We start from the raw sequence: 27,589 nt of genomic DNA, 5'->3' as shown, positions 1-27,589 counted from the left end.
CCGCCGTTATTCAGATGACGTTTAGGTCCTCAGGCCTTTTCAAGATCCACAAATATAGTAAGACACAGATTTATTTGGTCACACATTTGATGAGGATTAAATCATCATGTACTACGAATGGGGGTTGAGAGGAGGAAAAGGCACTTTTCTGCAACTGAATAGTGCAATCTCTTCGATTTAGAATTGGCTCTTCTAATATGGGCCATAAGTGGCAGTTGGGCGAAGTCATGGGTGACTTTCTATACAAAACACAAGTTGGCATATTATATTTGGTCATCACAATTTTTTTTAAATTGGGCAGTGCCAATAAATTTGTTGATACAAGTGTCAATTTAAGTTTTTGGCTGTGAAATGTCAGAAAAAGGTGAAGCGATTTAATTACATGCCTTACACAAAGTAATTGATTCATCAGAGCTGAAACAAATAATCGATTCATCAATTACTCAATCAACAGTCTTTTTTTTTTTTAGCCACAATTCCACAAATTGTGATTTTTTTTTTTTATATATATATATATATATATATGTATATAGTGCAGCCTTCTTATTTTGTATGTATGTGTTATCACTGAGATGAAGAATTGGAAGCTGCACAACTGGTTAATTAATTAATTTTCTCTCTCTTGTCCAGTGTTTGCTGCCAAAATGTTGTCCGAAGGAGGTTATTTCATGAAGGGGATGCTCATGGGAGGCCTCTTCTGCTTGCTGCTGTCACTGCTGGGTTGTTTTAGGTTGAGCACGGAGTCCGACATAGACGGCAATAATCATCATCATCATCACGTCAAGGCCCAGAGTAAAGATGAGCTGACCCGCCTCTCTGACGGTCACATGCAAGAGTTTAGCAATCAAGTCAAGGTCTCTTGCATCATCATGGTTCAGCCCAAGATCCTTGTTTACTGGGCCACCGCGGTGGACACTTGGAGCAAACACTGTGACAAAGCTGTGTTTTACACCTCTGAAACCTCCAAAGCGCTCGAGGCAGTTGACCTGAATGAAAACGACGACTGGGCGAGGTTACGTAAAGCTCTGAAGCATGCTTATGAGAACGCAGGAGACCTGCGCTGGTTCTTTGTGGCACAAGCGACAACGTTTGCCATCATCGAGAACCTCAAATACCTGGTGCTCGCGAAGGATCCCAGCGAGCCCTTCTACCTCGGCAACGCGATGAAGTCCGGGGAGCTTGAATACGTGGCGTACGACAGTGGCATTGTTCTAAGTTATGAAGCACTCAAAAGGCTCGTGCATGTGTTCCAGGATGAAGACAAATGTCCAGAAAGAGGACGCGCCCTGTGGAAGCTGAGTGAGGACAAGCAGCTGGCCGTGTGTCTCAAATATACAGGTGTCTTCGCAGAGAACGGAGAAGACTCGCACGGAAAGGGCTTGTTCAACAGCAAGAGTGTGGACAGCCTGATAACGGACAGCATGAAGGCCAACCCCAATAATGTGGTGGATGGCTGCTGCTCCGACATGGCTGTCACGTTCAACGGGATGTCGCCCAATCAAATGCAGGTCATGATGTTTGGAGTTTACAGACTTCGTCCTTATGGCCACGATTTTCATGACTCGTTAGTATTCAACCCTCCTGATGGTTCAGATAATGACTAGAGACTCAACCCTTCGAGGTGGATGGGGCATTTTATATATTTTGCTTCTATGATGGCAAACCTTACTGTGGGGCGATGTTTTTTCTAATTGTTTTTAAAACTGGATCCTAGGTGGGAATAACGCTTTTATGTATGTTTGTACCTTTTTGCACTTGGCACAATGAGCACCTTGTTCCTTTGTGGTGAAGGTAAAGAGTCAATGGGTGTGCCGTCCCTTTGAATGAAGACAGGGTGCGGACATATAGCAAATTTGTGACACGAGACTAGATTATCTTGAAGTTTTAGGTATTGTTATGTATCTTTAAAAGTTTGTCTTTTTGTGGTCTTAAAGCTACATTCAATTTATACGGTGATGGCTATTCTGAAAATAAGTTTCTTTAATTATTTAACTTCGCCATCCTAACCACGTTATGAGTAACTTCTTTTTTATCTCAGAGAATAGATCACCCAGCTGATTTTAAGAATGTATGGAAGCACCAGTATTCAATGTGGTGGCACAACCCCGCTCTAAATGAAGTGCATTTCTTGCATTTGCTTGGTTTCCTCCTCTTATGAAGATTGGACTTCACAGCTACATGGAACATAATAATCCTCAGTGTTGACTACTGGATAAAGTGCTTACTGTATTTTATTGTTACGCATCAGAAGAAACACACAGGCTAGGTGTTGATCTGACAAAATGATTCCTTTAAACAATATATAATTAGTTTTGCATAATAAAAGTGAATAAAATAGATTTCTGATTTGTGTTTAATGTAGTTATGTGGTCTTGACTGATCCAACAAACTGTTGAAAGCTCGGAATGAGGATAAATCAGAAAAGAGTAGTTGAGTTGTTAATGGTTTACACCTGTTAAGCAGACTGAAGGATTTTTGGTAAAGGGAAATATTTTTACAGTATATTGCTTTGTTAAACTTAACTAATTTGATATAGAACTGTGAATGTATTCTACTGCAGGCCTCTATGTTGTACATATCATGTATATTCATATTTTACTGCTGTCAGGTAAGAAACAAATAAAAGTATTGCAGTTCTCATTGATAGCCTTGTACTATTGAAATATGTAGTAAAATTATAACGAAGGTTATTAGCATTATAGCTATTGGCCATAAACACACCTCTGTATTATGCAACACGGTTAAAAATATCCATAAACCTTTAAAATTCCCTTAAAGTTGAATCAACAATCAGATAAAACTTCAACAAAAATGGAACATTATAATTGTAAGATTTTTTTTATGTGCATATTTCTGATGTTAAACATTATTTTTAGTTAGGTGTACCTAATAAACTGGCCACTACGTGTAAATTAAACAGTGGCTAAAATTCCCCTTGACTATCCAACAGCAAAGACGGTGAACAGCTGTACTGCGTAAAGAGAGGAGCAGACTAACAGGTATAACAGTGGTGAGCCAGTGACATCGTACCGCTCCTTCAGTCGTGTAAATATGCTCACATCCTGGATTGATGAGTGGACAAACTATATCCGAACTCCAACTAGATACTACACTAGATGAAAAAAGTAATGAATATAAAAAAGTTGTCATGTCTACCATTTCATTAAATTCTAATATATCCTCACAAACAGACCCCACACTTTTGTGTTCAACAGCGGAGCCCCCCAGGGCTGTGTGCTCAGCTGTATTTATTTTGAGAAAACTTAAAAGGAAAATTCCCATGCCAAGTGCTTGTTCACGTCTACAGAGGACTAATAGAAAGCATCCTGACTGGAACCCTATTAAACTGGCATAGGATTTGCATAACCCAGGACGGAAGGGCTCTACAGTGGGCGCTTAAAACCGCCAAGAACATTATTGGTGAAAAACGGTGCCTGCGAAGGGCCCAAAGGACATTAAAAGACAACCCACCCAATCAACAGCCTGTTCATCCTGTTGCCGTCTGGCAAGAGATACAGAAGCATCAGCTGCATTTTGTTTTGCAACCCCATGTTGTACAACCTTATACTTTGACCTTAAATTGGATCCAATGCAAAATACCAGCTGAGAACGATTTAAAGCAAGATTTTGTTTTATTTGTGCATATGGTGATATATTCATAGCCTTCAGCAAGTTACACAGCTAAGTCCTTAGGTGTAAACAGTTGAGGGGTAGCTCATGCGTTGCTGTCAAGAGCTCCACACTTTCCAGGGGGGGAGGGGTGTGTGTGTGTTGATGTCATCATTTATACGTCTTCATGTGCCACAATCCATCATTCAAATAGTGAACGTTCTCAATTCCAATTCCCTTGTTGACTTTTTCTCTGTTTGCAAAAGACAGATTAAAATCAGGCATCACAAGAGCAGCAACAGAAAGGATTTATTTTGTTTTGCTTGTGTAAAATGTAGAAATAATATCTTACATGCTGTCTGCAGACATCTTCATAACGCCAACACAAAGTGCAAGTGTTTTTCCCTCCGCCATTATGGCCTGCATCCACTTGTTAAAGAAACTTGTGAGTGACATAAAATGTGGAAGGAAGGTGAGATATTATATTTATGAATATAGAAGAAATATTTGAAAAGCTTCCATGTGCAGCATCATGAATAAAAGGATACAACTACAGTGTCAGTTGCAGCTGGGTAGAGTTTAGCGCCTGGTGACGTCAGCCCCGGACACATTATGTTGGCTCCACTTAGGACAAATTTAATGGCTCCTTTGTCTACTTGCTGGTGTGGAAGAATGAAAGGATCTAGAAAAAGATAATTTATTATCAGTGTGAGGAAACTCAAACACAACCATCAAGCAGTTGGTGTTAGAAGAACTTACATTTATGCAACAGTCTGAGGGTTGGGTAGAAGGGTCCTTCTCTCTGTCTGAAGAAAAGCAGTTCCCCATTCACTGTCAGGATTTCAATGTGTTCATGGCTGTGGGAAGAAGAGCAATATAAACACCGAAGAAGAAGATCCACTATACTGAAAACAGATTTCATGTGAGCAACGTGATAATATAAATAAAAATGATTAGTCATACCATCTCACTATTTTGACAGGATCTTTTTTTGGCATTATGTGATTAAGCCATGTCTCAATGTCGGGAAATTGTTCCAAGAGCTGATTTTTGATGCCTTTGATCACAGATGTTTTCAGCTGGATACAGTTCGAGACATTTTCCTTCTCGTCAAATCTGAAACAAACAGAACAAGCTTTTGTGGCATGTTCTTCATATGGTAGAACTGCATTTCACCATGAAGTTTAAGCCTTTTTTTAAACTTTTTATTTGTGATCATCTATTAGTTAAACATGCATCAAACATACACAAGGCAAATATTGGCAGTAAAGGTTGGTTTTGGTTGGATATTATTTTTTTTCAAGCAAATATCAACCAGTACCCACAGTAGGCTGATATTTTGGGGGAAAAATATGAATTTACAGTCTTAAGAGAAGAACAGCAGGCACTCATTTACTGACTTACATAAACAGTTATGCATATTATATCAAATATCATGATATCATATATTCACATGTATGAATATATAAATATTTTGAATCTCATCCAAACACATTTATTTTAGGGTAAACATAATCACACTCATTTAAATACACTCTTTTGAGAAAATTGAGAGTTTTAAAAACTTTGTGAACAGGAAATGGTCGCTATGAGCTAAATTCAATTACTTTAATAATACGCTTGTCTGGTCTGAGATGTGCCTGAATGTACCCAATTGTCTCAGGATGACACGACTTGAATTTGGTATTTAAGGCACTGTGTTGTTAAAAAACAAGTCTTTGTTATAGATCACACAGCACTGACACGTGCACATATAACCTATATATTTACAGGCCTCGCCGAACGTAATAACAGAGGATCTCACATAACATCATAACTCATGTCTCATTAATTGAACGTGAGCCGACAAAAAACTTGAAGACGTGATTGCTAATCAGTTAGCGTTAGCCACTTAGCTGTGGTTAGCTAACGTTGCAACATGGAAATAATCAACAACGTACTTTTTAAACATCCTCGTTGGTCGCTGTTGGCGTTACCGCGCCCCCCAGTTGTCACAAAGCTTGTCGGGACTTACTGCGCCAGATCGAGTCTGGTAAATTCAAGTAAATAGCAGAATACAGTGAATATATGCTTCAGCAATCCCACGCCTGTTTAGCAGTGCAGGGCCAGCGGTGTGAGTGGCGCGTCATTTTACGACAGTTGTGTGCGTTACACGGCAGATCTGGTCACCTGGTCCTTGCTGTCTGTGACTCAGAGCCGTAGAAACATAATAGACTGAGATATTTAGGTTAGTCGTGCTCTGCTGCTGTCTATCTTTGTTTTTGTTCTATAAAACTATTCGTTTTACATCGTGTTCAAAAACCGTGTGATACTAAACAATCCACGTGCTTAAAATGTATACATTTTCATTCACAGTTTAAGAATTACTAGTCTATATATTACTGTCAAATATAAATCCTGCACACATATACTAAGCTAGATGTAACCACCCACATGTTTATCCATGCAATATGTGTTTCTTTGCACCATCCTAACAACAATATACTGTAGTGGAAGATTTTACTGTTAAGGTTTTACTGTGTAAACTAGAAAATATTCACAAGATAGCATATTCCGATTCATATCTAACTTTATTTATTCACGTTTGGGGAATTGATGACCATAAAACAATGACATCAGTCCATGGTGATGGCATGGCGCCATCTTGTGGCCGCGGCAGTTACAGTGCTGTAACTGCCGCGGTTATAAAAAAAACATGCTTGGGCAAAAAGTACTTTTTGTACAAAGTACTTCCGGTGGGGTCACCGACGAGCTTTTACGAGCAATTTTTCTCCCCCGTGTTTACCAGCGGCTTTTTTAGTATTATGTGAGCCTATTTCTCGCTGTAGCCACGTTTATTCTGTAAATAATTATCGCTAACAGCCGCTTCAGTTAACCGATCGCGCTGAAACGACTGCACAACGCGGTTGGACACGAGAGGCGAAAAGAGGAAGCAATAGCCAACCATCTTTCTTCTCCTGCCAGCAATAACAAGAAAGAGACAAGGCTAGGTCCAAGTGGTTCTGTGTAGTTCACACTTTAATATCTGTTTTGTTCCGGATAAAAGCCTGGGAGGAACCTGTCCGCGTTCAGAAAGACACCGTTAAAAGCTCCCGGACACTGAGCTCATCCCCCGGCGAGCCTGGAAGTTTCGGTATCAGAAGACTGGCTGTTAAGAATTAGTATTCCCGTTTTTTCATGTTTCCAACAGGTTTATCTTCCCCTAATCCCCCACCACCGCCAACCCAGGAGGCTAGACCCGCGGCTACTGATGTCAAACCCGACAGCGGTAACATCACATCCCCGAAGAAGAGGAAAATAAACGGCTCAGAGAGGGAAGACGCCGCTGACACGATCTCTTCTTCGCCTCCCAAGACCCTGAATTCCTCCTCTTCCTCCTCTTCCTCCTCCTCCTCCTCGTCTCCCACTCCGCTGCACATCCAGAAGAAGTTGAGGTTTGAGGATTCGGTGGATTTCATTGGACTGGATGTGAAAATGGCCGAGGAGGCTGCTGCCGCCGCCGCCGCTTCGTGCTCCAATAACAAAAGCAAAGCCGTGTTCCTGGCCGGTGGCGCGGGGCACCACGCGAACGGGCTGACGAAGCCCGCGGGCTCCGGCATCTTCTCCACCAGTAAACCCGGCGCTGCCAAGAAACTAGTCATCAAGAACTTCAAAGGTAGCAGACAGTCTGGTGGATGATGATGTGGTTCATGCTTCAAGCTTGCGTCTAGTGATGCGACTTAAAGCTGCGAGTCTTCTGACGGACTCGCTGCTCTTTTTCTTAGTCCTGAAGGCTGCAGGTTAATTTTACATACTACAATATGATAAGAGAGAACAATGAAGGCTTCTAACGTCACAGTTCAGTCAGAGGAAGTGTAGACGTAGAATGTTTCTGATAAAGTACCAGTTAATTAAGTAGAGGCGCTGACCATAACAGAAATGGTCCAAAAAAAGTTCAGAAAATCCTTTTTAGGAGTTGCTAATGTGGCCATAAAGAGGCTTGGTGATTTTTATATATATATATATATATATATATATATATATATATATATATATATATATATATATATATATATATATATATATATTGTTTGATCCAAGGTCATATTGTGACGACTATTGATCTTGTGATTTCATAGTTTCTCAGGTTCAGTAGTCAAAATTAATGATTCTGAGCAAGAAATTATTAATAATTAAGTTGCGTGACACAAATAAGTGGGCCTAATTCATAACCCGTAAAACCAGTATCTTTGCAAACGTCCCTGCTTTGACAATGATACATTATATTCTTATCTTATATCTAATTTAGAAATATTGGGGAAACAGAAACATTCCTTTTTATGTGTAATGTTATATTGAGATATTGATGATTTCAGCCACGTTTAAACTATTTTAATTATATTTGACCATTTGTTGACGCGTCACAATTTTATTGAGAATACGATGTTTCTTGTCTCCAGGAGAGACTTGAAACATTGAGAGTCCGACAACCAGCATAAAAGATCAAATGACCAGCGATCAAGAAACAAATAGTCAATTGAAACAATTAAATGCGTAATAAAACTGATCAGATGGTAAAACTAAAGAATCTGCTTTGAGGCAGTTTGCACTTCATTTCGTTTAAGGGGCGCAACAGCCACGGTATGTGTGTACATGTACAATAGATAATATTAGGTAGATATTGTTTCCTGCAGATACCAGATGCAGAGAGGAGAGGTGTGACCTGTAACGGCAGAGTTTTATAGATGAATATCCAGAGATGACTAATTCTTATCAGTGATAAACATATTACAGAACAGAGCCCTGTTCATACTTTTTTTTTATATTACAGTAACCAAAACCTCAGGCAATATCAAAAGGACAGTCATAACACAAGATATTAGATTTCACTATCATCCAGCTATACTTTAGAAAGTCATAAACGCACGTTTTAAAATGGCACCGTTTTACACAGCAGCATCATGAGGTCCACTGTTTGTTGTTCAGGGTGTTTAGCTGATTAAGTTTACAGTCTTATCACAGCGGTTTGTGTTCTTTGTTCTGCACATAGAAAAGCCCAAATTACCTGAGAACTACACGCAGGAGACCTGGCAGAAGCTGAAGGAGGCGGTGGAGGCCATACAGAACAGCACTTCAATCAAGTACAATCTAGAGGAACTCTATCAGGTATCGGTACAGACCTGTTGACCTCCCAGAGGAAGCTCATTGAGAAAGAAAAACATGTCCCTTTTGACACTTTCTTTTGTCCCCGCAGGCTGTCGAGAACCTGTGCTCCCATAAGATATCTGCCAAACTTTACAAACAGCTGAGGGCCGTGTGTGAAGACCACATCAAGGCACAAATTAATCAATTCAGAGAATATCCTTTACAGTTTCTACTCCTCTTCAATTTCTATGTGGATCTTTACTTCCTTTTGTATAGCTCAGTGTTTATCCTGCAGCCGTGTCGCAGTGAAACTCTTTTTCCTTAACGCTGTTTCTACGGATGCCCTGGACAGTGTGCTTTTCCTAAAGAAAATTGACACGTGCTGGCAAGATCACTGCAGACAAATGGTATGTTTGATAACTTTAATAAGTCAAGGGGTCGTTGTCACATCCCTTTCCATGCGATTTGTTTGTTATTCAATTGTCATGTTTAAATGGTTATTCCACTGATGTCGTATTGCACTTCCATAAAGTTGCCACAGAAAGACATCAAACAACTGTTTTCACAGACTGACTTTGTGACAAGTAAACTGATCTTTGTATGTGGAATCAAAAAACGAATCACAACGTCCATCAGTTCTGCTTCCTTACTGTGATTGTTTGTCATTGTTTCACAGATCATGGTTAGGAGTATATTTTTGTTTTTGGACCGCACCTATGTTTTACAAAATTCAATGCTGCCATCAATCTGGTGAGTGAACCCTGATGTCAGCTGTTCTGCAGTAGTGTGAGGCAGATTTCTGTTTTTAAAGCGGGTGTTTGAACAAGCTGCTCTGGTCTGCAGGGACATGGGTCTGGAGCTGTTCAGGTTCTACATCATCAGTGACCTTAAAGTCCAGAGTAAAACCATCGACGGGATTCTGCTGCTCGTTGAGAGGGAGCGAAACGGAGAGGCGATAGACCGCAGTCTGCTGAGGAGCCTGCTGAGCATGCTCTCTGACCTGCAGGTAACCGACCATGGACCGTTTTATTCTTGCTTTAACAACAGTCCTGGTGTAAATCTGTTTCTGAAAGCCTGTATCTTGGTCCTGCGCTAGAAGGAGAGTGTGGCTCCTACGGCTGTGTTGTTTGTGATCATCACCCGCACAGGGGTTTGATGAGTTGTCAGCTTCTTCTTGACAAATAGCTTTAATGAAACCTGCATTCTCTCCGTCCCCGGCAGATTTATCAGGACTCCTTTGAGCAACGCTTTTTGGAGGAAACCAATCGGCTGTATGCTGCAGAGGGACAGAGGCTGATGCAGGAGAGAGAGGTGATTTATGTGGCCCTCATTCTCTGGGCCAAATCCGTTTCTTATTTCAGTGAATACCTGGTCAAAGATGGGCCGTCTGATTACATGCTATATGTTCTGTTCAGTGACCATTTTAATATCTATGTTTACAAAACTTGCAACATTAGGTCTTTTATTTTAGTTCCTCAGAACAGAAAGGACACACTGTTTTTTGTGTTTAATGTTGAAAACAAACAAAAGCAATTCAAGCACAGCATGAAATCCATCAGAAAAGAACAAAAACAGCAGCACATCCACCAAAATGCCGTACTGCATAATAAATGGTGCGTTTTGAGTGAAGGTTTTCTTTTATCTCAGCTAAAAAAGCTTTTGCTTTTAAAGCATCTTTGTTTACTTACTGACTCATTGGATTGAGACACATTTTCACTCTTTGCTGTCTCAGCTCAGAGTTTGATTTTTTTCCTACAGGTTGTCAAAACGCTTTTGCAAACGCGAAAGTAAAATATATTTATTTGAATGAATGTAAAATGAGAGTTGAGTTAGTGACATCTTTTTAAATCTCTTTTTCAGAATCAGGTTTTGTTTTTTTAAAGAAAAGTAGAATTTTCTTCAAGAAGAAAACTGTGATTAAAAAACATTTACTGAATCATACATGGACAGTTTAAATAGTACTTCTCACAGTATTCCTGCATTCAAATATGGCGCCTTACTTTTCTCCCAGGTGGTTGTGATTGTAAAGGCTGCTCTGATTCCTGTCCAGGTTTTTACACTCAGTTGCCAGTTAATTAGGTACCTGAATAAAACTGCAAATAGTCCTGCAACAAGTCCAACCTTAATGAAGATTCTAATGTTAATTTTTTGTTGAAACTGTTTTAGAAAGCTGTCAATTCCATATGTATCAATGCGGAGAGGCTACACAACGGGGACATCTCTCTGTATAATGAAATGCAGTTTAACCGCACCACAAACTACATCCTCTAAAATGATCATACAGTTGAATCATCGCTTGTTACATTCAACTTCATTAGTTGTAGTAAGGTGTACCTGACAAACTGTACTTTACTGTTACCTTGGGGATTTTGGTGTCGCTAACCCTGAATTCATCCTGAGTTTTATTTGCTTGATTTGACTTAAATTGTCTCTTTATTTAATATGTTTTATCTATTTGATGCGGGTCCTGCCAATGTCTTTCGCTATCTATAAGTTCCTCATTTTATTTTATTATTGTCTATTTTAAGTTGCTGCTCTATGCAAAGCACTTTTTAACCAGGGTTATTAAAAATGCAGCTGTATTGGAGAAAAGGCTCTTAAGGCATATGAAATGTTGTTTTATATGTTGGCAGCTCGACAGTATTTTATATAAGTAGTTGATATTAAGAGATCCCAATATGCTTTCCCCCATTTTTTTTTTTGTAGGTACCAGACTATCTCCATCATGTCAACAAGCGATTAGAGGAGGAGGCTGACAGAGTCATCACATATTTAGACCAGAGCACACAGTGAGTGATCGACTGTAGTTTTCAGTTTGCTGTTTAACGCTGTTACCTGAGTTTTATCTTTTTTTTCCCGCTCAGAAAACCGCTCATTGCTACTGTGGAGAAGCAGTTGCTGGGTGAACATCTCACCGCTACGCTGCAAAAAGGTACACAACAGTAAATACTTATACATGAGTCCCTTTTACAGCAGTAAGTACGTGTCTAGAATGTATCAGATATCTAACTATGCCGCCTGCCTGGCGACTCCTTCAAGTCTTGAGATAAAAGCAGCCTGAATTCTGACCCTTGACTTTCTGTTGTTGGGATCTTCCAGGGCTGACTCACCTGCTGGACGAGAACAGAATTCAGGATCTGTGTCTTCTCTATCAGCTCTTCAGTCGAGTGCGAGGTGGCGTTCAGGTTCTCCTGCAGCACTGGATAGAGTACATAAAGGTATGACGGCGTCAGCAGTGACACAAGTCTGAAGATGATGTATGATGAAGGTGCTGAGCTGAGGGTTTTGCATATTCATTTGCTAACTGTTGTTTTCCGATGTCTTGACAAACTAGGCTTTTGGAAGCACAATCGTAATCAATCCAGAAAAAGATAAAACGATGGTGCAAGAGTTGCTGGACTTCAAGGACAAAGTGGATCACGTCATTGACATCTGCTTCATGAAGAACGAGAAGTTTGTCAACGCCATGAAGGAGGCTTTCGAAACATTCATCAACAAACGGCCAAATAAACCCGCAGAGCTTATAGGTCAGTGAGCATTTCCCCCATTAATAAATGCTGCTACGCCAGCAATTATGAAAGTGCAACTAATCACAATGTGCCATAAATATACTTTAATTTACAGCAAAACATGTGGATTCAAAGCTACGGGCAGGAAACAAAGAAGCAACAGATGAAGAACTGGAGAAGATGCTGGATAAGATCATGATCATCTTTAGATTCATCTATGGTAATATTTACTATTGCATTGCTTTCAGTTTAGGACCCGCTCCCCCCTCTCTGTTCGTAATAATATAATGTGTTGTCATATTAGGAAAAGATGTTTTTGAGGCCTTTTACAAAAAGGATCTGGCCAAGAGGTTGCTGGTTGGAAAAAGCGCCTCTGTGGATGCTGAAAAATCAATGTTGTCAAAGCTGAAACATGGTGAGTTTAATCCTTTTTAAACACTGAAATGAATCACAGAAAGGGAATATTTACCCTACATTTGGTCTGTCACGATACCAGATTTGTATTACCATGCCAAAAAGAATTCACAACTACAAATTAATGATAAAAAGGCCATCAGTCAAATTCATCTTTAACTTGGATTATTATGTGTTTCGTCTCTTTTTTTGGCAAATTAAAAATAGTGTAGGGAGGAGGAGAGGGAGTATGCCACCATTTCTGTACAGAAAGCGAGAATGGAAAGAAGCTTGAATTATTTTAAAGAGGCACTTGATTTTTTACACAATATTATCATATGTGCACTACTAACATAATATCAATATTGAATTTCCTAAATATCACGGTTATTGCCAATACCAGTATATTGGGACACCCCCACCATGAATACACATTGACTTTTGATGTTTCCTCAGAATGTGGAGCAGCGTTCACCAGCAAACTGGAGGGGATGTTCAAGGATATGGAGCTTTCTAAAGACATCATGGTGCAGTTCAAACAGGTCAGATCATCAACAGTAGGTTCAATCGATAAGAAGATGCATGTGAATTTTACTTTTGACGCAATGAGATGGCCGTTTAATTTTCACACAGACAGAAGAAGCACTGCGAGAAAAATGCAGCTCCCTTGTTCATTTCAATGTGCCCTCTGTGTTGACACAGTAGGGATCCCGATACAGAGGGCTGCAGATTAAAAATGCAGAATCATTGAACCTGGCTCAAACTTTGCAGCAACACCATCTGGCAACGGGTGGCAATGGGCAATTGAATACTTATTAGGGATGCAACTAAAGATGATTAAATATTACATCAATTATTTTCTTGGTAAATCCCTTACTTGTTGAATTAACTTTGTTCAGAAATGTTGAAAAATGCACATTGTAATTTCGAAGAAACCCTAGGTGTCTTCCTCAAATGTCAAATTTTGTCCAGTCAAAAAAACAAACAGCTGCTAATCTTTACCTGGGAGAAGCTGGGACAAGGAAGTGTTTATGTTTACATAAAATGTTATTTTAAATTCGATTAATCTTTTCATCTCTCCCTGGTAGATTACTTTGTAACAGAAATTACTTATTTCCACTCATAAATGTAATATCGTTGCAACAAATGAAAGTGACGTTTTCAGAGTTGTAAAATCCCTCCCCATATTATTGCACACCCCTGTGAATTAAAAAAAAAAGCCTTCAAACTCATGGATTTATTAATCAGACTGTGCTTTATGGATCATATTTCATCATCTCGCTGAAACGGCATGACCGATAACCTAAAGCCCAAAAAAAGAATTATGGCAGATGGATATCACATCATGTGTGTCATTTTCATTTCTGTAGCATATGCAGTGCCAAAACATTCCTGGTAACATTGAGCTGACGGTGAACATTCTGACGATGGGCTACTGGCCAACCTATGTCCCGATGGAAGTTCACCTGCCTCCTGAGGTTGGTGCTGTGCATATATATATATATATAAACACATACACAAAATTTGTTTTTATAACCTGCCATGCAATAAATCTACTTAGTGTTGCTTTGTAACGCCTCTGCTATTTTCGTCCAGATGGTGCGACTGCAGGAGATCTTCAAGACCTTTTACCTGGGCAAACACAGCGGCAGGAAGCTGCAGTGGCAATCGACACTTGGCCATTGTGTCTTAAAAGCTGAATATAAAGAGGTAGATAACTACGAAGAGAATGTTCTGCCGTGTTTCCACTGAATACAGCACAATGTTAAATGTGTTCTTTGATTATTTGTTACAAAAGGGCAAGAAGGAGCTGCAGGTGTCGCTCTTCCAAACACTTGTGCTGCTAATGTTTAACGAAGGAGAGGAGTTCACCCTGGAGGAGATCAAACTGGCAACAGGAATAGGTCTGTGACTACATTAAGGTTTGGTCGGCAGAACTTTGGGGAAGCACTCATTAACACTATAAGCCCCGTTAAACCCCAAGGCATTTTTTAGGATTTAGCTCGAAATAGCATACCCAAACTAAAAAGGGTGTATCTCTGCAACCACAAGGGCTATTTGAATAATTTTGGTGTTATGATAAAGGCAACCCTTGTGAGCTTTTGGTCAGATGTGTAAATATTAGTATATATGTTGCTGGCTAAGAGTAAATAAAGATTGAAACACAGACAAAATAAAAGTTCCAGGTCCGCCTGCACTTTCAGGATGATTATCTCCTTGAAATGATGCTTCACTAAGCCTGAATCTCTCCCAAATCATAGCACAATATGTGAAAAGTCTCTCTGCACTGTTTTCACTTGAAAAAGTGAAGCAGAACAAAGTCAGATTGGGTAAAGTACAGAGAGAATTCAGGCGAGAATGCAAAATTTGCATTTCGGCACATTTGCGCATATTTTCGCGCATCTGTGACATTTGAATTTTTTCATGTAGCAAACCTTATATTTCACTTGTATATGACTTATGATGTTCAATAAACTTGTATTAGTGGGGATTTACTGAGGGAAATGCATTTTTTCTTATATTTGCTATTTTCTCAATTTTGTTTTCAAAATTTGCTGACTCAGCGATTTATGTTGCTGTGTTCTTTGGTTCATATCTCAATGATGCTTTGCAGCAGAGGGATTTGGTGAATATAGATTTGGAATCTGTGTGGAATTGTCTTGCTATTTGTCTTTTTCTGATAGCACCAAGCTACGGGCTGCTAGTTCCGGAAACATGCAGAGTGGGCTGACCCGTGACAAAATTATAACTATTTTATTTTATTAATTATTTTAGTTGGTGTTTGAGTTGTGTTGAAATGGCTGACTAATTATTGTAGCCCAGGTTCTCTTGTTTAATTTGATGTGTAGCATCAATATATTTGTTCATGATTATTGTAATGTTTTACACACTTTAATTAAACTTTTAAAAAAGGACCTATATAGGTCCATTCGGGGCTTAAAAGGCAGCACCACTGATCTAAAACACTGTTTTTGTCTGTTTTGGTTCACAGAGGACAGTGAACTGCGCCGGACTCTGCAGTCACTAGCTTGTGGAAAAGCACGCGTCCTCACCAAAATCCCAAAAAGCAAAGATGTGGAGGACGGGGACAAGTTTTCTTGCAATGACGACTTCAAACACAAACTCTTCAGGATCAAAATAAACCAGATCCAGATGAAAGAGACGGTATAATATTATCTTGCAGCAGTTTCCTCGTGTAAAGGTTTTGGTGAATTATTTGAACTAATTGTTTTCTCGCAGGTGGAGGAGCAAGCCAGTACCACAGAAAGGGTCTTTCAGGATCGTCAGTATCAGATTGATGCTGCCATCGTGCGGATCATGAAGATGAGGAAGACTCTGACCCATAATCTCTTGATGTCTGAAGTGTACAACCAGCTCAAATTCCCTGTCAAGGTGATTAACACAACACTGAATCGCTTTATTTCATTGATGTATATGTGGTATTTATATTCTGTGTCACCATCAAAATTTGTTTTCTGTGTTGGCTTCATCTTGTTTCCATTATGTAGCAGATCAACATTTACACCGGATGATTAGTAGTAACACATTTGAGGATTATAAATACTGTTTTTTTTTTTTAGTTTTTTTTTAGGGTCAATACTGATATTTGATAGTTAAAGAAACCTTTAAGAATTTTGACCACAATTTGTACTTAGCAGGACATTTTAAAGTTGTATTAATTTATGACACTTTAGACACTTTTTCTAAATTTACTTCGACATATATTTGGAATTGCTATAATGCTATTTCATGTACCTTATAGGGTGACAACTACGTCAATATCTGCATTCTTCAATGCAATATTGTATGAGATCTACAATAATGAATCTGAAAGTACAGGCTGTTTTTAAATGTGTTATTTTATAACCAACAAGCTACCAACAAGTACTGTCGGTGTTGAATAAAAGTTGATTTTAGACAAAAGCTACCAGGATAAGATCTAAACTGTCTTGTATTTAAAAAAAAAAAAAAAAAAAAAAAAAAAAAAAGACTTGGTTATTAGTAAGTTACGCCTTGGTAACTTGGACATAGAAATGTTGGCATGTGCTTTGTGTCTTAACCTCTGCCTCCTGTCTGTCTTCTTCCCTCGCAGCCTGCTGACTTGAAGAAGAGGATAGAGTCTCTTATTGACAGGGACTATATGGAGCGTGACAAGGAGAACCCCAACCAGTACAACTATGTGGCTTAGAGAAAGAAAAAGTGACTGAGAAAAAGAGATGCAGATGGTCCATTCAGGCTGAGGTGATCGGTCTTTAAATATTTTGCTCCAATGGATGTTAACCATTATCATCTTCAACCCAGCGATCGACAAGTGAATGGATACTGCTCCACAAGATTTTTGTCAGGGGTCTTGTGATCCTGTGGACTGCATGCCCATCGAAAAGAGAATATTGTCCATATTTCTCAGAACCTCTGAGAGAGTCTGGCTACCGTGGACACGCAAAGAAGACACAAAGATGTTGTTCCGTTTTGCTCTTTTTTTTTTTTTTTTTTATGGAGATGAAAAATATTTATTTTCAAACTTAGATTCTTCTTTGTCCATAGTTTAATCAACATGCTCTTTGTTATCAAGTCACTTTTTTGTCATGTTGTTGCTGATACACTTAACAAAGCTCTAAATGGAGAGAGAAAAAAGGATCAAAACATTAAACTGACGCTTGTTTCTTTGGTCAGTGTCAAGTGTGGGACTGTTGGACTAACATTCATAGTAGGGAATTAACAACTTGGGGAAGATCGGTGTCAAATGTGTGAACCTGCAGCAAAGTTTTTACCATTTTTAAGGCCTGATAAAGCTGTGATCATGAACATATAAAGCGTTCAAAGCAGAGTTTGTGCTAAAAAAAGGAGCACTTCTTTTGTTATAGGGTGAACTCAAGCTGCTATAACACTTCAGTTGGACAAGAATATGCATTTGGGTTTTTCATTTGTTCTGTCTTTGTACGTTTTTGTACATACTTCACAAAAGTGACATTTTAAATGATCTCATCTGACAGTCAACTGCTTTTTAGGCTTTTTGTTAACCCTTAGAAAGTATACTAAAAGCACAATGTCACCAGAGGCCCCATCTTCCCTGGTGTCATACTACATACACACTATATTTTTTTTTTTGTATGTCTCCGTGTGGGGCTTTGCAGGCCTTGATGGAACATGGGGGTGATGGGAGTGGATTGCCTCAACACATGAGGGAAAATATGATTGATTAGACATGCCATTGTTTGTATGAGTCTGTTAGATTTGTTGCTTCAGATTAAAACAACTGTTTCAATCAGGTTTTTCTTTTATTTATTATAGATTTCCATCATACATCACTAACTCTAGCATGAAAGCAGCCCTTCTTTTTTTTTGTCTGAAGCCCTAACACATTCACATTCTCGTGAGCCTTAAAAGAAAAAAATGCATACAGTACAATTATAAACTCTAAAAGGGCCGAGAGCCCACCTCCTCCTGGTTTGAGACCGTCCCTGTCATATGACTTCTATTTCCTGGTACAGTCGGCGCCAGAGCTCCGGACCAAACACCGCTGACTGAGCGTTACTGTCGGGTTATTCATCGTCTCTCCTGTGGCTGACACTCCAAAAGACATCGAGCCATCATGTATCGATATGCTTCAGTTGTGTTATGCCTCGCCATTGCAATCGGTATGTATCATCCCCTCAATTCGTCCTCAAATTAAATGCAAAAAGAAAGAAAGGATAAAAAAAAAATCAGTTTTTGTCAAGTGACGCGATTAACGATAAACTTATGGGACGCAAGGGGCCTGGTGCTCCTGGGCTCGGGCTAGCTGCTGCTCTAAAGGATTATTAAACATATACGTGTTTAATTGTTCAGACGTAGCGTTAACTTTTGTCTGAGGGTGATTTTACAGGACAGGCCTTGTTCGTTGGAGTCGTGATGTTTAACTAGCGTTAGCTCATGAAGCTTGATAACCAATTCTTACCTACGTCAACAACATTAACACGAACCCCGTGAAGTCGTCGTATGCAGCTCAAGAAGCTACATGTTCCCTCCACCGTTGTTATGTATCTTGCAGGCCAAAGTTTAACGACCAGTTACTGTAAAGCTTTACGGTCGCACTGCCTCAACGTGTTGGTTAATGTTGGCTGTTGGCTTAACTCGTTAGATAATAACTACTTGTTTTGAAACTCAAGTTTGAGTTAATGATGAAACCCTCTTGAGTCTAAACAACGGTAGCCACACACATACCACGGTTAAAACGAGAACCGAAACCCAGTTGGTCACGATAATAAAACGCATTCACAATTTATTTCCTGGTAGAACCGTAACCATAGACGTTTATCTAGCTACGTTTGTAGTTTACAGTCGGTTAGCCGGTTAGCACGTGACACCGGAACACAGCTAACGTTCTGTGACGTAGCTAGTTAGCAAACCAGCTAACCTAACCTATTTAACAACTGTACAACGGTCGTTTCACTAAATTAATATATGATGTCTCCCAAGCAATACACACTACACAAAACACTGAAACCGCCATTACTTTTATTTCAGATGATCGTTTTAAATGAGGATTCTGATAGTCTTAGCTAGTCTTCTGTTGATACTAGCTAATGTTACATCCATGCTAGCTGTTACTTGATCCACTGTGTTGATCAACGTCAGTTTTGGCACACATGCTTATAGTTGTCTCTGTTCTCAAACGCTGATGCGGTGTTGCACCACATATTGTGACCCATTAAGTTCTGCAACCTTATGAAGGCTTTCGGTTATGTTTTACTGTGGATGTTATTGTAGCTACATTATCACGTGCAACAAAAACTGGTGCGTCCTTAAACAGGATCACAAAATGGGATTTCAATGTAACGTATAGTAAGATTGCAAACATCTGGGAGTTTAAGTTGGGTGCTTTTAAGTTAAATAATAAGATTGTAGCAGCCAGCTGTTAAATTGATGACAAACCACATATTGTAAATCCGAATGGACCTTGGCCTTTATTCTGTTCATTGTAAACAACTTCTCAAAGCCTGTAGAAAGGTACAGGGCTTTGTTATATGGCTGCATTTTTATTTTAGGAGTGTACTGTCATTTAGAATATTACAAGAGTGTTTTTATGTTGTTCAGTGAACCTGGGGTCATGTGATTTATTGTGTTTGCATACATCAGAAATAGCTCTTAAATACACTACACAGGTAAGCAATGATATTCCCAGTTTATAAGTAGCTGATTTTTTTATTATCATTTACTGCCTGGGACTAGCTTTTTTCATTACATTAAGACCCATTTTGTTCACAAAATTGCCTGATTCAAGTTGTTTTTTACTATTTGGCATTGGCTGTGGAGGCCATCCATCATCAGTTCGAGTATGGAGGTTCTGACTGTACTGCCTAAAGATGTGTGGGGTCAATGCTGAAATGTAATTTCAGACGGGAATCTAATAATTTTCAACTGGACTAATATTTAATCATAAAAGGGATAATAGAGTAATTTTACTTTTTCTTTTCAGCGTGCCAGCTGTCACATGGCACTGAGGTGAATGTCAAAGACAAAGACAACAACATATGCATCTATGCCAATCTGACGGTCAACTTCTCAGTCTCCTATGAAGTAGCTAACAATAAGGTGAGTGTCTGGTCTTAGTCACAAGAGCCTCTACAATGACCGACTGTGTTTGATATATTTAGTACATCAGGCTGTACAATATTCTATCTCTGCTCTTATTCGGCAGCCTTAATTATGTTAGCCACACACACCATGGCTAAGAATAAAAACGATGACTAAAACCCACAGTAATAAAACGCAGTAACGCTATCTGACAGCTCTTGTGGGAAAAAAATGTCATCATGGAAAGGGGAAGAGGAAATGATGAGTGTCACTACAAAGAACATATATTCTGACTATTCAGCATTCTAGTTAGTGAGTTTTCCTGATCCATATCCTGTGGTTTTATGTCCTGTGTGTTCCTGTCTAGAGAAAGCAACTTCAAATGTATTGACATTTTTTATTGACATTTTGTCATCTGTGTTTATAAATAATGGATCGGTCATATCAGACCGTGGCCTATTGGAATATTGTTAATGCCATGTTTGCAGGGGAGATGCTTTAGGAGCGAGAAGCTGCTTGTAAGTTTGACAGATGCCTAGAAACAGAATGTTTAATATATTTACTCTTTTTTTTTTTAAATATTTAAGCATTTGTTAGTTATTGTTTTTGTCAAGCACAATAGTAGTAACAATAAAGTATGGCAGAGGCAATGGCAGAGACTTTTGTATGACTTCAGGGTCAGTGTATCTGCTCCAGGTCTGTGAAATTAGCTTTTAAACAGTTTTACATTATGCTTGTATAATGACGTTTAATAAGTTTACACTCTGCTCTCTTTCAGAGTGAAATGGTGAATTTTGAACTTCCTGCTGAAGTCACAACAGATGGAAGTACTTGTGATAACACAAGCTCAACGTTGAAGCTCAATTTTGGCAAAGGACACTCCTGGAGCGTGAACTTTACCATCAATGAAAAACAGTACCAGGCTGACACCATCACCTTTTCCTACAACCTCAGTGACACAACCGTCTTCCGTAATTCTGTACTTAATGGTAACTTCGACACCTCAAAGTACAAACAAAAACACATTTGGATGAAAGGCCTTTTACTGATGTTGACGTGTTTTTTAATTTCTTTTAGACACCGCAACTGTCACTGTGAAGCCTCAAATCACAGATGTAGGTATGGACACCTGCTATTCATGCAAGAGTAAAGAGACGCTGGAGGCTGACTCAGTCAATCAGACGCTGTGGGACGTGCTCATACAGGCTTTTGTTAGTAACAACAGCATAAGTGAAAAGAGTAAGTGCAAACGCAGCGTCACATCTTATCCTGCCTGGAACATTTCTCGCCTGTTCTCTTTACATTCATTGTCTATTCTCTCCCTCAGTTACTTCTTGTGCTGCTGACTTACCCGTGACCACGGTTGCCCCCACCACTAATGCCACGACTGCCCCTGTAACTCCTGCCACAAACACTTCCACTGCCCCCCCTCCTCCTCCGACCACCACCCCAACCCCCACCCTCCCCACTCCCACAGCTGGGAAGTACAGCTTGAAGACTGATGAAAACAGCACAGCCTGTCTGATAGCCAACTTTGGCCTGCGGATCAATTTCAAGAGCATAGAGGTATGTTCATAAACGCAGAATTATAATGTTGCAATCTTGGTTTACAGATTATAAATGGATAATCTTCATCGTGCTTTTGCTGATTTTATTCCCTTCTCTTCCTTTAATGTCCCAAGATGAACTTTGAGCCCAACGGGACAACAGTCTCTGGCTCATGCGGAGACAACAGCAGTCAGCTGGTGTTGACGTCCAGCGCAATGACAATCATGCTCAATTTCGCCAATGTAAGTTTGATGAACCTCCCTCTTCACATTTTCTCAGTGTTTAAAGGATGGCTTTCGGATTTTAAGATAATTACGAGCAGGAATTTTCATATTTTCTTTCATTTTTGTGCATCTTCAAGAATTTGAGAATTTGCCAGTTTTCCTTATTTTCATATGCTAATAAATGTACTATATTTGGTTGGATAAAATAAGATATTTGATGACATCATGTAGACAGGATGCAACTAAATGTTGAATGTTCTCGTCCCTGAAACAGTTTTTGTGTTTCTTTTTTTCTGTCTTGACAGGACACAAAGAAATTCCGCCTACATGCTCTGAACATCACCGGAAAAACAAGCTCTGGTAATTAGAAGAATCCTATCTACCACAAAGACCAAGAATCACACTGAGAAGCAAGCTAATGTCGAGTTTTTTTCTGTTTTTATTTGTGTTTCTTTCAAGGTGTGGCGTTTTCTGAAGCGAACACCAACCTGAGTCTGTGGGAGGCGGCTGTCGGCAGCTCCTACATGTGCAACAAGGAGCAGAACTACACCATCACCAGCCAGCTCACCATCTACACCTTCTACCTTCAAGTACAACCCTTTGGAGTCAAGAAGGGGGATTTCAGTACAGGTAGGTTTTTCTTTAAAGTCTCTTAAAACCGACTCTGCGGAGCAGACCCTGACAAAAGTGTTTCATGTTTAGAGGCTGATGGTTTTTCAGGCTGTCATGAGCAAGCTGATATTTCCTGTGTTTGAAACAACACAATTGATTATATAGTTGGTTTGTTTCAGTGCAGTATTATTTAGTTGAAAGTGTATTTCTTCTCTGATAATATTATCAAACAATGTTTTTAATGCAATTCAATTTCCCAAAGGAAACCAAAAACATTTAAGATCATACAAACATTTAAGATCATAAGTTTCACATGTTTTAAACAGTATAAACTTGATTAGATTGAGAAAGATGATGTGCAATTCACTAGTAATAATTAAACTTTGCTTTACACATTAAAATGTTACAGTGATCGATAGCACTGACTCCTAGCCTTAGTAATAAGTACTGCTGTTTTACTTCAAATGATCCAAACCACTAAGGGGACGTGTTTTGAGTATACAAATTTCAAATTAGTTGTCCTCAACGAGGGATGTCACGATTTCGTCCAAATTGTGACCGTAGAATCGAAAGTCAAATTGAATCATGGATATGGAGAATCGTGACACCCCTATTCTCAACCTTTTTGCAATGAGAAAGTATATAGTATTTAAAAATAACAAAAACAATAGACATTATTTTGTGACCCCCCCCCCCCCCCCACCCTCTTCAGATGTTTTGCTCGGGACTCCTTGAGGAGTCCTGACCCTCAGTGTTTTAACCACTGGTTAGAATCCTAGGAACAGACAATCATATTTCTAATCAAGTCCATCCCAGGCTAATGTATCTTCATGATCACTTGGAAATTCACGCACAAATTTCCTCCTGCAGCACGCCTTCATTGGTACTCAGTGCGTCTACCATCAGCTATCATGCCAAAGATGTCCATTCAAATGAGCACAGTGACCGCTTTAAAGTAGAGACAATTACGTGTTTTGGCACAGCTGATGGCAAATAATCTGCGTTCCTGCTGTTGTTAATCAGAAAATCAATGTTCCACCTGTTGACATAACTCTCTTTTTATCTGCAGCCCATGAATGTTCACTGGATGACACCAACATCTTAATCCCAATCATTGTTGGCGCTGCTCTGGCCGGCTTGATTCTCATTGTAGTGATCGCTTACGTGATTGGTCGAAGAAAGACTTATGTTGGATATCAGACCCTTTAAATCCAGTTTGCAATCAATATCACGGGGGTTCCCAAGACTGGTCCTTGGGTTTCATGTGCAATTGTTTAATTGGCAAATAACTTGAAAAACATTATCAAGAGCCAAAATCTAAACTAAAGTCTCTGAAAAAAACAACATGCGATGCATTATTGAAGTTAATGGTCATTATGAGACATGACATGCGCAAGTTTTTAATGAAACTATAAGGAGTAAAACCCTATGTACAGATGGAGGGTTTGGTGTTTTTTTCAAGGACCAAACTTGTCTACCCCCAATGTTTTTGTTTTTTGTTTTTTTTCTGGATGTCTTGTCGTCCCTTTTTTTCATTGTGTTTTTTGTTAATGAGCAAGTGCAACATCCACAGAAACTTTTTTTTCATTTAAGTAATTATAATCACATGAAAGGTGGCTTTCAATGCAATATATAGACTATATTCACATGTACAGTACACTTCTACATGTAAAAAAGCCTCTGGACTTTCATTCTTAGGATATGTGTTTCACTTTAAATCTGTTGCTGTAGGATCCTGCACTTGCTCTGCAGACATTCCCTTTTTGTTTCCACTTGTCACCGTTTAATCTTGGTGCACATTTTAGTTTTTACTTTCATTATGGTTTGACTGTTCATCCACATTATTATTTACATTATAAAAGAACAATAATTATCAGCAGCCTTTCAGCTTTCGTTCTTTCTTTCTTGGGGGCAATTCACAAGGATGAAAGTCTATTCAACTTGGAAAGTAGTGCTTTAGCCCATGTTTTACCCTGTAGAGCAGGAGAAACATTGGAATCATTGTCCTGATTAGGTGTCTCAAATCATATATGGAATGTGACATCAAAGTGTTTGTTTAAACATATGAAGAGACCTTTTCTTTTGAAGGACGTTTCGGTATGAGCAGTAAGTCCAGGTGGAACTAAGGACATTAACGAGGTCTCGTTTACATTTGGGTGTAACGGTACATCGTTAGTGTCATTAATCACACCTTTGCCTTTCCTGCTGTACAATATCAAAATGTCTGCTATTTTTAAACGGTCTCTTACATTTGCACACGAGAATGCTGTGAGAATAAATTTGACAAACATCAACAGTTCTTTTTTCTCATACAACCAGTTTTGGCATTAGGTTTAGAAAAGGGAGAGTTTTGTTCAGTAGATAGTCCCTCTTAAGAGGATATTTACATATAAATGCACTAAGGCGCTCTTTAAATGGATCTTGTTGAGGCTGCTGTCGCATTGTCTTACCTGTGTGTAGGTGTGGGCTTGGCCTGAGCTCTAGAGGGCTGCAGCTGGACCAGGGGGCGTTAAAGCCCCTGGAAACGTTGTATGAACGAACAAGAAACTATAGAAAAATGTATTTATTCATGAAGAGTTTAATACAGTAGACATTTTGTCTCCAGTTATTTGCTTTCTCGCTGAGGGTTTGATCTGAATATTCTGTTCGATACGAAGCTTCAGCCCGGAGACAGTTCTAATTGACTAGAAACGGTGGGAAAAGCCGGGCTCTGTCCGAGCGACGCGTCTGCCTACCAGCACCTCTAGCGCTCACTTAGCATGTTTCATCATGTTTGTTTGAGTGTTATTGATGTTCTCATCTAGCTCTCAGAAATAAAGCACAAAAAAAAACTCCTTTTGAAAGCTCATCTTGGGTGTTTTGATCCGTGTTTTGTTCAGCAGTGATAGCAGTGACAACCCCAAACCGTCATTAGATTTGGTTACAAAATTGCTGAATAGGAAAAAGAAACAATCAGTCATGTGAAACAGACAAAACTGTTTTCATGTAGTAAGAAGCTGAAAGCAGGTTTTTACGGGAGCTTTTAAGTCAGGGAAATAGTGCAGGTGAGGGTGATGCAGTATCAGGGATGGAGTCAAGCCCCAGAATGTGTATTTCTGAAATAATAGAAACCAACGTTACACTTAAAAGTTGCTGTGTATTGTTGCTTAATTAGTGTTGTGTACTATCATCCTTGTTACTATTCAAGACTGGAGACAAGCAGGCAGTAAACTACATTGAATATGAGGAGAGATAGTTAAATGTTTTCATTAAGTTGCTTACAGAATTGGCTTTCCCAGGATATTTTGCATGTGTTGATAAATAGATAAATATTAGCTTTTTTTGTTGTTGTTTTTTTTGCGGTTTTGTATATTTCAGCTTTGTACAATCTCAGTTGCCTTAACTATAAAGATGGGTTTTGCAGCACTGGTAGAAATGTTTGTTTTCCTCAACGTTAATCTCCTTTGTTCTCAATACATCATTTTAACAGGTTTATCATCATGACGGCTGTGCCTTGCTTAATGATACATTTCTTTTTTGTTCATTCAATAACTCGCTTATACGCCTCAGAAACCTTTTAGGTTGATTTCCCTTCACTGTTTGAGAACATTGCACACACAATTCAGTCAAGGGAATTTGTGGTGCAAGACCATCTTGATAAAGATAAATTCAGATGTGTGTTATGTGAATAGAGAGGATTTTGTCTCCATTCGCTCACGCTGTTCGCTATAATACATTGGATTTCAAATTGTCTGACAGACTGTGAGGCTTTTTAGTCTTTTAAGATTCATGGAAATAAAAATGTCTTTCTGCCCTGGCAACCTGAGTAAATGTGTATTCTTGTTCAAAACGGTTGCTGCTTTAAATACTTGGTGGGGCTTCTTAAAGTCCGTATGCAGGGTACGCCTTTCTTTCAGCCGTTCATGCTTTTAACCATTAATATTTTTTACTTTAACGCTTCTTCTCTAAGACATTCACCTCTCTGCTCTCTTCACCCCCATCTAGCTGAGGATTGCCAGGCTGATGCGGAGAACTTCATTGTTCCCATAGCTGTCGGAGTTTCCCTGCTTGTTCTCATTCTTATCGTTCTGCTGGCCTACTTCATCGGGAGAAAGAGAAACATGGCCTCCAGCTACGAGTCTTTATAATGAACCTTTCCTCGTTTAGATCTTAACACTCTTCAAAGGATAGTCAGTGAACTGCTACATTTTGACTACAAATTATCAAAGTGTTGTATTGACATTTCCATGTAGTGTTTAGTGCTGACTGTTTTCGTAAAGCAATCATTTGATATTTTGGGAAATGTGCAAGAATATTTGAACCACTCTCCTTAAGTATGAAGCTGTAGCTTAGCTTAGCTTAGCAAAACGACTTGAAACGGCCTAAAGCTCATAGATGAACATGTTCAATATTATTTGTTTCATAGGTACAAAACCAGTAGTGTAAGAATTAAATGGTTTTTACTGGATGCATATACTAAAGACTTGAATGACGTGAAATAATTTGATGAAACTGCTCTTCTAGACTTTTTGCTATTTGACTGAATGGATGTCTGATACTATAAAGAATACGTTTGGGGCGTTTGTGACGCTGCAGAAAAATGTATTGAACTGACTACAAGCAAGAGAGCATTTTGCACATTTCCCAAAGTCTTGACTATTTCTTTAAGAATTTCCTTTACTCATCATTATCAACATAAATGTTCACAAACGCCAATAAGTAACAACCACTTGAGTGATTTCCTTGTTGTGTCTTTGGAATATTTGATAACCCGTTCCTCTGATCTCAAAATGTCTGTAGGTTCTGATCTCTGTTCTTGCTGCTCTGTCTCTGTTCTCGAAGCCTCTGTGGACTGTAAACATCTCAAATTCTTCTCCAAGTAATGTTTTCCGCTGACTAAAATCACTAACCTGCTGTCTGTCTGTCTCTCTTTCCGTCTGTCAGCTGAAGAATGCTTCCTGGACTCTGATTTGAGCTTTTTGGTGCCCATTGCAGTGGGCGTGGCGCTCAGCTTCCTAATCATCCTTGTGCTTA

At 39.2% G+C, this 27,589-nt stretch overlaps 4 protein-coding genes across 7 annotated transcripts; 3 read left to right on the top strand and 1 right to left on the bottom strand.

The window, feature by feature from the left end:
• Positions 1-644: 644 nt before the first annotated feature.
• c1galt1c1 (C1GALT1-specific chaperone 1) lies at positions 645-2,557 on the top strand (the record flags this gene model as incomplete). Its single annotated transcript, XM_079228695.1, has 1 exon — positions 645-2,557. One exon carries the CDS (start codon positions 645-647, stop codon positions 1,602-1,604), a length of 960 nt encoding a protein of 319 aa, XP_079084821.1. The 3' UTR covers positions 1,605-2,557.
• Positions 2,558-3,622: 1,065 nt separating this feature from the next.
• Positions 3,623-5,700, bottom strand: mcts1 (MCTS1 re-initiation and release factor). The gene is made up of 6 exons (XM_079229236.1): positions 5,550-5,700; positions 4,573-4,725; positions 4,369-4,466; positions 4,158-4,291; positions 3,962-4,029; positions 3,623-3,862 (listed from the first exon to the last, which is right to left on the bottom strand). The coding sequence occupies exons 1-6, from the start codon at positions 5,558-5,560 to the stop codon at positions 3,781-3,783; spliced, it is 546 nt and encodes a 181-aa protein (XP_079085362.1). The 5' UTR covers positions 5,561-5,700; the 3' UTR covers positions 3,623-3,780.
• Positions 5,701-6,676: 976 nt separating this feature from the next.
• On the top strand, positions 6,677-17,841 carry cul4b (cullin 4B). Of its 4 annotated transcripts, none has more exons than XM_079228722.1 (20): positions 6,677-7,264; positions 8,639-8,754; positions 8,843-8,958; positions 9,086-9,140; positions 9,410-9,483; positions 9,577-9,739; positions 9,955-10,044; positions 11,440-11,522; positions 11,598-11,665; positions 11,833-11,951; positions 12,068-12,260; positions 12,358-12,462; positions 12,547-12,657; positions 13,092-13,177; positions 14,015-14,113; positions 14,232-14,345; positions 14,434-14,539; positions 15,628-15,800; positions 15,876-16,028; positions 16,729-17,841. In XM_079228722.1, the coding sequence occupies exons 1-20, from the start codon at positions 6,787-6,789 to the stop codon at positions 16,822-16,824; spliced, it is 2,598 nt and encodes an 865-aa protein (XP_079084848.1). In that variant the 5' UTR covers positions 6,677-6,786; the 3' UTR covers positions 16,825-17,841. The 4 variants fall into 4 exon arrangements, with proteins under 4 accessions (XP_079084848.1, XP_079084846.1, XP_079084845.1 ...); XM_079228720.1 differs by having other exon boundaries at positions 14,006-14,113; XM_079228719.1 differs by having other exon boundaries at positions 13,092-13,219.
• A 387-nt stretch (positions 17,842-18,228) lies between these two features.
• lamp2 (lysosomal-associated membrane protein 2) lies at positions 18,229-26,703 on the top strand (the record flags this gene model as incomplete). Its single annotated transcript, XM_079228596.1, has 9 exons — positions 18,229-18,274; positions 20,095-20,210; positions 20,971-21,181; positions 21,270-21,431; positions 21,520-21,758; positions 21,875-21,982; positions 22,270-22,324; positions 22,424-22,594; positions 26,561-26,703. 9 exons carry the CDS (start codon positions 18,229-18,231, stop codon positions 26,701-26,703), a joined length of 1,251 nt encoding a protein of 416 aa, XP_079084722.1.
• Positions 26,704-27,589: the final 886 nt, after the last annotated feature.

The sequence above is a fragment of the Taurulus bubalis genome (genome assembly GCF_910589615.1).
Source record: "Taurulus bubalis genome assembly, chromosome: 13".
In the NCBI taxonomy this organism is placed as follows: Eukaryota; Metazoa; Chordata; class Actinopteri; order Perciformes; family Cottidae; genus Taurulus; species Taurulus bubalis.
The sequence above is the reverse complement of the archived record's forward strand: the minus strand, read 5'-3'. Positions and strand labels throughout refer to the sequence as shown.

Bases quoted from the DNA above. Each gene is read 5' to 3' on its own strand.
- mcts1 (XM_079229236.1), bottom strand. The intron at 4,467-4,572 runs GTATGACTAATC...TTCTTCCCACAG, and splicing joins CCTGTCAAAATAGTGAGATG to CCATGAACACATTGAAATCC. The intron at 4,292-4,368 runs GTAAGTTCTTCT...ATCTTTTTCTAG, and splicing joins CCTCAGACTGTTGCATAAAT to ATCCTTTCATTCTTCCACAC.
- cul4b (XM_079228719.1), top strand. From the start codon at position 6,787: ATGTTTCCAACAGGTTTATCTTCCCCTAATCCCCCACCACCGCCAACC. The intron at 7,265-8,638 runs GTAGCAGACAGT...TTCTGCACATAG, and splicing joins AGTCATCAAGAACTTCAAAG to AAAAGCCCAAATTACCTGAG. The intron at 14,540-15,627 runs GTCTGTGACTAC...TTTGGTTCACAG, and splicing joins CAAACTGGCAACAGGAATAG to AGGACAGTGAACTGCGCCGG.